This window comes from Lipotes vexillifer, unplaced genomic scaffold (genome assembly GCF_000442215.2).
Source record: "Lipotes vexillifer unplaced genomic scaffold, Lipotes_vexillifer_v1.1 scaffold860, whole genome shotgun sequence".
NCBI classification, from domain to species: Eukaryota; Metazoa; Chordata; class Mammalia; order Artiodactyla; family Lipotidae; genus Lipotes; species Lipotes vexillifer.
This window is the reverse complement of record NW_006789568.1, coordinates 728,576-737,900: the sequence shown is the minus strand read 5'-3', so window position 1 is coordinate 737,900 and position 9,325 is coordinate 728,576. Positions and strand designations below refer to the sequence as shown.

Below are 9,325 nucleotides of genomic sequence, written 5' to 3'. Positions count from 1 at the left end.
GCGCCGCGTGGGTCCTGGCGCCTGCTGAGGGTCCCGGGTGCTGGGGCGGAGAGCGGCGGCCCACGAGGTCTCAGCACCGGGCGGGCGGCAGGTGGGCTCCGGAAGGAGGCCCTGCCGCGTGCTTTTTGTGCAGGGCTGCGCGCACATGGTGGCCTGCTACTTACCCCCACGTGGCCCTGCCGGGGATGAAAGGGGCGGGGTTGATAACCTGGGAAAGGAAAACTTAATGGAAGACTAAAGGTTAAGACGTGGATTTTTTTTTTTTTTTTTTTAAGGCTGCCCTAATTTAAATTCAGACGAGGATGGTGGGATTAGGTGGCACAACTTACCCCAAAGGCTTTTTTAACGTGGTTTTCCCCAGGTGAAGGGCCGTGGATTGTTAGCTGTTACAGTGGTCCGATTGTAGGCTCTATTGAAAAATTGTGCCGCGATGCAAGGTTCGATTCTGGCTGGATGTGTAGTTTTTAAAATGGGTGTGCTTAAAGGACGCAGCAAGAAGAGAGAGGCCGTTTTCTTGAAGTTGCGTTTTTATCCTAAGGTTGGTTTTTGAAGAACTTGACAGGAAATATGTGGGAAGTTGAGAATTCACCTGTGTTAACATTGGTATGAAGAGTAGTTTTTACGTTAATTGTACTTAACAGTATGAAGAGCGGGTTCTGAGGGAGATGACTGCAGTTTTACTCTGAAGAATGGCCTGAAATGTGGGAGGTGTAATGTGTAATGCGTCTGTTTTAGGCCGGTAAAAATCAAGGTGACCCCAAGAAAATGGCTCCTCCCCCAAAGGAGGTAGAAGATAGTGAAGATGAGGAAATGTCAGAAGATGAAGAGGATGACAGCAGTGGAGAAGAGGTAATTGTATATAGTTTAACGCAGAATTGTGTTAAACTACAAAGTGGAGAGTTAAAAGCACGTGGTATTGGTTGCCTGAAAATACTGGCAAAAAATAGGATTATATTCATTCATATGTGACCTGTTGTAATGGTCCAGCGTTTCACAAAGTTTTTATTGACCTGTCAAGATTCCGTAAGAGTAATGAACTTGAGAGGAAAGGTGTGGAGTTTTCATGTGCCCTCTGCAGGGCTTGGTGTGATATAATGCAATAATATATTATTAATTTTCCATTTTGAACACATTAGCCCCACATACCAGCTGGAGAAGCAGCCTGGACAGTTAACTGTCCTGCGAGTGGCAGCTTTGAGCATTATATTTAGGTCTGAGGTTAGCCTTCACAGATTCTTCTAGTCTCTAAGTAGGATTAATTGGTCTTTGTTATCCTATATGGGCTTGGTAATACTAAACACTGTTACAATGTGTGGATTGAGGGTTGCCACCTCCCATTGTGTTAGCACTTAATTAGCACTCCCAGCTACTGTTGGCTAGCTGCAAAGACACCTAATTGCTGTATTTGCTCATGTTTCTTATTTAGAATTTAATAAAGATTTTATTTTGACACACATAAGCTGATAAAATCAATAGTCGACAAAATGTGGTTTTGAGTGTGACTTAAATGTAGATAAATGACAGTTTTATATCAAGCCAATGTGCTCACTGTTTGTATTAATTTTGCAACGATTGACTGTACAGCTTGACTATTTAATGTTCATTTTCTCTTTGGTCCTAAGACTGAGCATTCAGTGAACTTTATTCCTCCACCCACTGTGAGAGCCCCTAATAACACTTAGCAGGTAGTCCTTTCTATGTGTAAGGCTTTTAATTACATATATCAACTCAGTCCTTAAAGCAGCATATAAAGTTGAGTTATTTTCAGATGGGAAAACTGTTGAGGCTTAAAATTAAGTTTTAAAACTTTGCCTAAGCCCACGCAGTGGCATCCAGTCTATTTTCAGAGTCCGTGTTAGGGTGTGCTGCCGGACTGTGACTTGGAGCGTACAGAAGGACATGTTACTTGACCCTGAGTTTAATTTGCTAAAATCTAGTGCATGTGGTCTTCAACTAGAGGCAGTGCTAGAATTTAGCATTCATTTATGGGACCAAGGCTCTCTTGAGTTTGGAAACAGGCCTATGGTGGTTTTTATTTATTTTTAAGGTTGTTATTCCTCAGAAAAAAGGCAAGAAGGCTACCACAGCTCCAGCAAAGAAGATGATGGTTTCCCCAACAAAAAAGGTTGCAGTTGCCACACCGGCAAAGAAAGCAGTTGTCACCCCTGGCAAAAAGACAGCTGCTACGCCAGCCAAGAAGACAGTTACACCTGCCAAAGCAGTAGCAACACCTGGCAAAAAGGGAGCCACACCAGGCAAAGCATTGGTAGCAACCCCTGGTAAGAAGGGAGCAGCCGCTCCAGCCAAGGGAGCAAAGAACGGCAAGAATGCCAAGAAGGAAGACAGTGATGAGGAAGATGAAGATGACAGTGAAGAGGAGGAGGAGGAGGATGAAGAGGAGGAGGAGGAGGAATTCGAGCCCGCGGTGATGAAAGCAGCTGCTGCTCCTGCCTCGGATGACGAGGATGAGGATGACGAGGATGACGGTGAAGACGACGACGAGGATGACGAGGATGATGAGGATGGTAAGGCATTGTGTTGGGAGTCCTTGGGCGCCTGTTTGCAAGATGCATTAGGGGCGAGGCGTGGGTGGTAATGCAGTGCTCCTGACGACCTGGGGTGGGTTAGACAAGCATCATCCCAGGGTTTCTCTGGGCCGCTTGTGGTGTACTAGTGGTACCTGTGGTGCCCATGAATGATTGCCTGCTCCTGAGTAACATGCTTCAAACAGCTCATCCTGTATTTTTCACAATGTAGAATTTTGCTTCCAAGTGATTTGTTAATTCTTGCCGTAGCAGCTAAGCACAGTGGCATGGACAAGATTACATTCATTTTCCTTTGGCTTTGGCTTTTCCTAGGACTAAGAATAGAACTGGGATAATTCTGAGTTTTTGACCAGGTGGCTTCTCTTTCAGACTCTGAAGAAGAAGCAATGGAGACTGCAGCAGCCAAAGGAAAGAAAGCTCCAGCAAAAGCTGCTCCTGTGAAGGCAAAGAGCACTGCTGAAGATGAAGATGAGGAGGATGACGAGGAGGAGGAGGAGGATGACGACGAGGACGAGGAGGACGAGGAGGACGAGGACGAGGACGAGGACGAGGAGGAGGAAGGTAATCGAGTTATAGGTTCTGAAGTGCATTGGCATGAGCTTTGTTTAAAGGAGATGCTTGAGGATGTGTGGCTACTTGTAGATGACATAGATTGTTTGATATCTTGATCAGAACTTGTCAAAGAAGCACCTGGAAAGCGAAAGAAGGAAATGGCCAAACAAAAAGCAGCTCCCGAAGCCAAGAAACAGAAAGTGGAAGGTAACTTAGAGAATTGGGAGGTGGGAAATAACACCTAATAGCACAAGTGATGAACAACAAAGGGACTTAATACTGAAACCTGATGTTATATTGCAGTGTGCTGATGTGCTGTGTACAGAAATAATTTGACTAATAGTCAAATATACTGGAAAATAGACTAATTTGAGTAAATATTTTGTACAGGCACAGAACCAACTACATCTTTCAATCTCTTTGTTGGAAACCTGAACTTCAGTAAATCTGCTCCTGAATTGAAAACGGGTATTAGTGACCTTTTTGCGAAAAATGATCTTGCAGTTGTTGATGTCAGAATTGGTGTGTCTAGGTAAGTATGGGGGAGCTATGCTGTAGTTCTGCACGATACTCGTGGGTCTGCTAATGCTTTTCCCTTCCCCTTTTAGAACCTTAGCCCATTATCCTTAAATGTGAGTATGTTAAAGTTTTCAAAGATTAGACATTAATGAATTAAATCATTGGACTTTCAAACTGTAAAGCCCCCAAATTGAAATTTCCATAATCTTCCTTAACTTTTGATATAGCACAGTCTAGTTTCTAATAATGAGATTTGATGCTTATTTTAGAAGTATCTATTAGACCTGAGAAGCCATAATAGTGAATGCTTTTAATCAGACAGGATTTTCCTATCTTAGTGCTTAAACAGTTTTTTTTTTGTCATCTGCTATCAGTTGTTAAGGCGCAGTGTAACTAATGAAGATCTCAGAGGTGAACTTGCATCAGGTCTTGGTACTTAGATCCTGCTCTGTAGCCTCAGCTTAAAAGAGCCTGACTCAATTTTATTAATTGTATAGGTGCTTTTTAATCCTTGTTTGCACCGTCATATTAGTGTTACTGCTTGCCCAGAATATGTGTTACGTGTTTGGTGGGTTTTTTTGTTTTTTTCCCCCACCTGTAATTTTTTTTTTTTTTTTGTCCTCTTCGCCTTAAAGGAAGTTTGGCTATGTGGATTTTGAATCTGCTGAAGACCTGGAAAAAGCCTTGGAACTCACTGGTTTAAAAGTCTTTGGCAATGAAATTAAACTAGAAAAACCAAAGGGAAAAGACAGTAAGAAAGGTATGTAAAGCTTTAGGTAATGATGATACTTGTTAATGGTTATGTATCTAATCTAATGTAGACCAACAAGGGTAAGTAGTTTAACTTTTTTTCCTTTGGCTTCCTCATAATGTTGTGAGGATTAAATGAATTAGAATGTTAAATGTTTACAACAGTGCGTGGCACTGCTTGCTAGACTTAATTAAAAAATAATTGGTTAGATGTACCTAAATTAATACAGAGTCCTTTCCTCACTGGACCTAGAGCAGATCCCTAACTACTACTTTTGCATCTTTTACCCTTCTCTGTATGCACTTGTCACATTTTAAGTGTGTGTTTATGATCTTTTTATTTTTTAATTTTTTTTAAGTAAAAAAAAAATTTTTGGACGTGCCGTGCAGCTTGCGGGATGCTAGTTCTGCGACCAGGGATTGAAGCATGCCCCCCTGCAGTGGGAGCTGAGTCCCAACCAACTGGACCGCCAGGGAATTCCCTACGCTTTTTTTTTTTAATGATATTTTTAATTGAAAAATACTGAACATTTTCTCTCTATATACTACGTAATATTTAGTTGTATTTTAAATATTCAGTGCATAGTTTGTTATCAGCTGTGACAGCAGTTTGTTTTGCCACTGCTATATCTCCATAATAGCAGAGTGCCTCCTACTTGTAGAATCTCTTTTTTAAAATTTTTAATCTTTTTATTTTTATTTTTCTGGCTGTGCTGTGTGGCACGCAGGATCTTAGTTCCCTGACCAGGGGTCCAACCCTTCCCCCCTACATTGGGAGCGCAGTCTTAACCACTGGACGGCCAGGGAAGTCCCTCAAAATTATTTCCTAAACAGAACTTTTACATTGGTCAGTCTTTGGTGATCTTTGGGGGAAGAATGGTCTTTTAAGCCATCCAGTTCATTTTTGTGTTTTTGTTTTTTAATCTAGAACGAGATGCGAGAACACTTTTGGCTAAAAATCTTCCTTACAAAGTTACTCAGGAAGAATTAAAAGAAGTGTTTGAAGATGCTGTGGAGATCAGATTAGTCAGCAAGGATGGAAAGAGTAAAGGGTATGTTTCGTGTCTACTGCAGTGTTTCATTAAAATTAATGAACTTTACTAATTTATAAAAGAAATGTTGATTTAATTTTCCTGTGTTGGATTTTGGGCAGATTAATTCTGTAACCTATGTCAGTCACCCATCTGTACAGTGGGGATAATGTACTTTAAATTAAGTGATAAAATAGTGATTTTATTATAAGATGAGCTAATGTATAAAATACTATATATGTGCCTAGCTTACAGTAAATGTTTTGGAAATTATTGTAGTGAGGTGGACTTAATGTGAACAGATTTTCTAGAAGTGTTTGGCAGACTTTCTGTAGTGGGAGGAAAGTTTAAATTGAAAAGTGGAAGATGGCCGAAACCTTGAACATTTCAATTACTGTAAAACAAAGGACATTTCTATTGTACTCATCTGAAATACGGGCATATTGCTGAGATTAAAAAACATCTGTGTTAGAGAATTAATATGGTTTTAAAAATCAAGTGAGTTCTTAATGTTTTTTCCTTTTGTAGGATTGCTTATATTGAATTTAAGACAGAAGCTGATGCAGAGAAAACCTTGGAAGAAAAGCAGGGAACAGAGATAGATGGGCGATCCATTTCCTTGTACTATACTGGAGAGAAAGGTCAAAGTCAAGACCATAGAGGTGGAAAGAATAGCACTTGGACTGGTAAGAATTTATAGGCTTCCTACAGGGTTCTGGAATTGATGGAGGGAAAAGAAATCCTTTGCATCTTTGTACTTTATAAAGTTGACTGATAAATTGGATGTAGGTGTAGATCAGCAAGTTATACCTGTATTTGTAATTGAGTGTCTTGAATGAGAGCTATATGAAATCTTTGTACTAGAACACAGATAAATCTAGCTTCCTTTGCATGTTTTATACTGTAGAGGACTTAGATCGTGTGCATTTAAAAATTAGAATGTGCTAGGAAGACACAGAGCTGTAGTCAGCTTACATCTGAACAGTAGGAGTGGAAGGAAGCAGCATGTAACAGTACATAGTAGGTACTTGATATGTTGAGTACCAGGTAGGGTCCCACTTGTATCAACATTGGTGTGTTAACTCTCTCAAGCACAGAGATTCTTTAAGAACAGTGTATAGCTGTGACTGAAGTTGGGAACTACTGCTTCAGTCTTAATTTGACATCTCTTTATTTGTAGGTGAATCAAAAACCCTGGTTTTAAGCAACCTCTCCTATAGTGCAACGGAAGAAACTCTTCAGGAAGTATTTGAGAAGGCAACGTTTATCAAAGTGCCCCAGAACCAAAGTGGCAAATCTAAAGGGTAAAATAATTAGTATCTTTATGTTGTCAGGCTTTTAAGTGTATCTTGTGGAGGTAAAATCATGTTCTCCTGGCCATTAGTAGAAGCTGCACCATTGAAGTGTTTGAAGAAAAAGGCTTGGTGGCATCAGAGGAGCTGTGTGCTTGGTAACTTACTCTAAATGTTGACTCTTTATCCTCAGGTATGCATTTATAGAATTTGCATCATTTGAAGATGCTAAGGAAGCTTTAAATTCATGTAATAAAAGGGAAATTGAGGGCAGAGCCATCAGGCTGGAGTTGCAAGGACCCAGGGGACAGCCTAATGCAAGAAGCCGTAAGTTACTTCATTAACAGGATGTTGTGGTTGCGTCCTCAGATCTAGAACGTTTGTTTCTGTTGCTGCTGAGTAAATGATACTGGATATGATGACTGATTATCTGAGAAATAACTGATGAAATCTCAAGAAAAGTCCTCTAGATAGTCAAGTTCTGATCCAGCTAAGTCAACACTGAGCAGCACATTTGCCAGGGGTTTACTGTCTTGTATGGTGTTTGTAGCTGCCTGGTTTAGAACTGCTTTCACTTGCTTGGGTCGCTGCTTCTCCTGTTTTCCATAAAAGATTCTCAACTGCTCTGGTGACCAGTGTAAACTTGACATGGCATTTGGTCTAAGCTCTTCGCTTTGAACGTTAGTTGACCAAGTTGCTTTTACCCAGACCCTCAAGGTGAAAGGCTGCCTTTTGCTAAGGTGAGCATGCTTAGCCAGTCGTCAGATACTAGACTGCAACACGCAGGTCCAGCATGTTGTCGTAAATTGTGACTTTAATGAAAAGTACAATTTTTATTTTTCCTTTCCCAGAGCCATCCAAAACTCTGTTTGTCAAAGGTCTGTCTGAGGATACTACAGAAGAGACATTAAAGGAGTCGTTTGACGGCTCTGTTCGTGCAAGGATAGTCACTGACCGGGAGACTGGATCCTCTAAGGGGTAAGTAAGATGCAGGGAACTTGTGGCGTCCACCAGGTGGAGAGCTCCCACCTAAGACGTCTTCTCATTGAGCTCCTTTCTGTCGATCGGTGACAGTTTAGGATTCGCACGAGAAGAAGAGACAATTCACAGAGCTAGCATTGTTGCCTTCTGTCTTCACAGAGGTATATTCAGCTGTTTTGTGGGACATTCTGTTTCAGCTTTCCATAGGGAACTGCTCTCACCTGGGTCTTTTCCCAGCTAAGCATCACCATCCAACATGTGGGAGTAACTTGGCATTTGTTCCATGTGTTGGCTTTATAATGGGCAATTTTGTTTGGTGTTTTTAGGTTTGGTTTTGTAGACTTCAACAGCGAGGAAGAGGCCAAAGCTGCCAAGGAGGCCATGGAAGATGGTGAAATCGATGGAAACAAAGTTACTTTGGACTGGGCCAAGCCTAAGGGTGAAGGTGGCTTCGGTGGCCGAGGAGGAGGCCGAGGTGGCTTCGGTGGCCGAGGAGGAGGCCGAGGTGGCGGCCGAGGTGGATTTGGAGGCCGAGGCCGGGGAGGCTTTGGAGGTAAGGGGCGTGGTGGCCACCCAGCTGTGTGCGCCAGGTAGCCGTGGCAGTGCACTCCCGGACCTGAGCCTGCAGGCCCCGGTTCCTGCACCAGTCCCCACTCGTCCTGCTGGGGAGGGCATGGCTGGCAGCTTTGCAGCCACTCTTCAGTGACGGCTTGCCTTCCTGCAGGGCGAGGAGGCTTCCGAGGAGGCAGAGGAGGAGGAGGAGACCACAAGCCACAAGGAAAGAAGACGAAGTTTGAATAGTTTCTTCTATCCCTGTCTTCCCCTCTTCCATTTGAAAGAAAGGACTCTGAGGTTTTTACTCTGTTACCTGCTCAATGACGGAGCCTTCTGAGGACATTCCAAGACAGTATACAGCCCTGTGGTCTACTTGGAAAACCGTATAGATAACATTTCAAGGGAGATAACCCTATTGGTGTTGACTGGATATTCGTATAAACTTTTTAAAGAGATGAGTGATAGAGCTAACCCTTATCTGTAAGTTTTGAATTTATATTGTTTCCTTCCATGTACAAAACCATTTTTTCCCTACGGAGTTTTTTGGTTTTGTTTTTGTTTTTTTTGCGTTGGTGGGTTATAAAAGGAAAGCAGAATGTTTTATCATGATTTTTGCTTTAGCAACTTCGGGACAAATTAAAAGTCCTAAACTCTGGTGCCAGACTTGTACTTCCTGTTCTAGAGTGTTTCTCCTGGAATACACAGAGTGGAGCATGGCATATCAGTTCTGCCACTCCAGATCTCCACCCCCTGTGAAAATGCTTATGCTTTGGTTTCAGGTATCCCAGCCGTAAGTTTTTGCAGCCCTGTGTATGTCACGTGAAAGGTTCATTGGAAGTCCACTGTGGCCTTAGCCCACTTCGAAACAGGCCTGAGGGGTCAGGTGTCCTGCAAAGGTGCTTTGGAAAGAGGGCCAGGAGCACTTTGGTTTGGCCTTGTTTAGGTGCGTGCGAGAGCAACGACTGATGAGTGTACTTCTTGCTGGGTGCGTGGGCCAAAACGGAGGCTTTGGGACTCTGAGGCTGGAGAGGAAGCTACCGGTCTAGCCGATGGACCTGATATCTTTTGTAATTCCCCCAGCACCCTCAGGTTAAACCAA

The 9,325-nt window shown here is 42.4% G+C and overlaps 1 protein-coding gene across 1 annotated transcript in view; it reads left to right on the top strand.

Moving 5' to 3' along the window:
• Window positions 1-8,889, top strand: part of NUCLEOLIN (nucleolin multifunctional protein) — a 9,468-nt gene extending 579 nt beyond the window's left edge. The window contains exons 2-14 of the mRNA XM_007462745.1: window positions 736-849; window positions 2,048-2,525; window positions 2,916-3,107; window positions 3,219-3,305; window positions 3,489-3,630; window positions 4,253-4,377; window positions 5,296-5,419; window positions 5,927-6,084; window positions 6,579-6,702; window positions 6,884-7,017; window positions 7,542-7,668; window positions 7,998-8,224; window positions 8,396-8,889. Coding sequence (XP_007462807.1) covers window positions 736-849; window positions 2,048-2,525; window positions 2,916-3,107; window positions 3,219-3,305; window positions 3,489-3,630; window positions 4,253-4,377; window positions 5,296-5,419; window positions 5,927-6,084; window positions 6,579-6,702; window positions 6,884-7,017; window positions 7,542-7,668; window positions 7,998-8,224; window positions 8,396-8,472 — 2,109 coding nt within the window. The 3' untranslated portion in view covers window positions 8,473-8,889. The remainder of the gene's footprint in view (window positions 1-735; window positions 850-2,047; window positions 2,526-2,915; window positions 3,108-3,218; window positions 3,306-3,488; window positions 3,631-4,252; window positions 4,378-5,295; window positions 5,420-5,926; window positions 6,085-6,578; window positions 6,703-6,883; window positions 7,018-7,541; window positions 7,669-7,997; window positions 8,225-8,395) is intronic.
• Window positions 8,890-9,325: the final 436 nt, after the last annotated feature.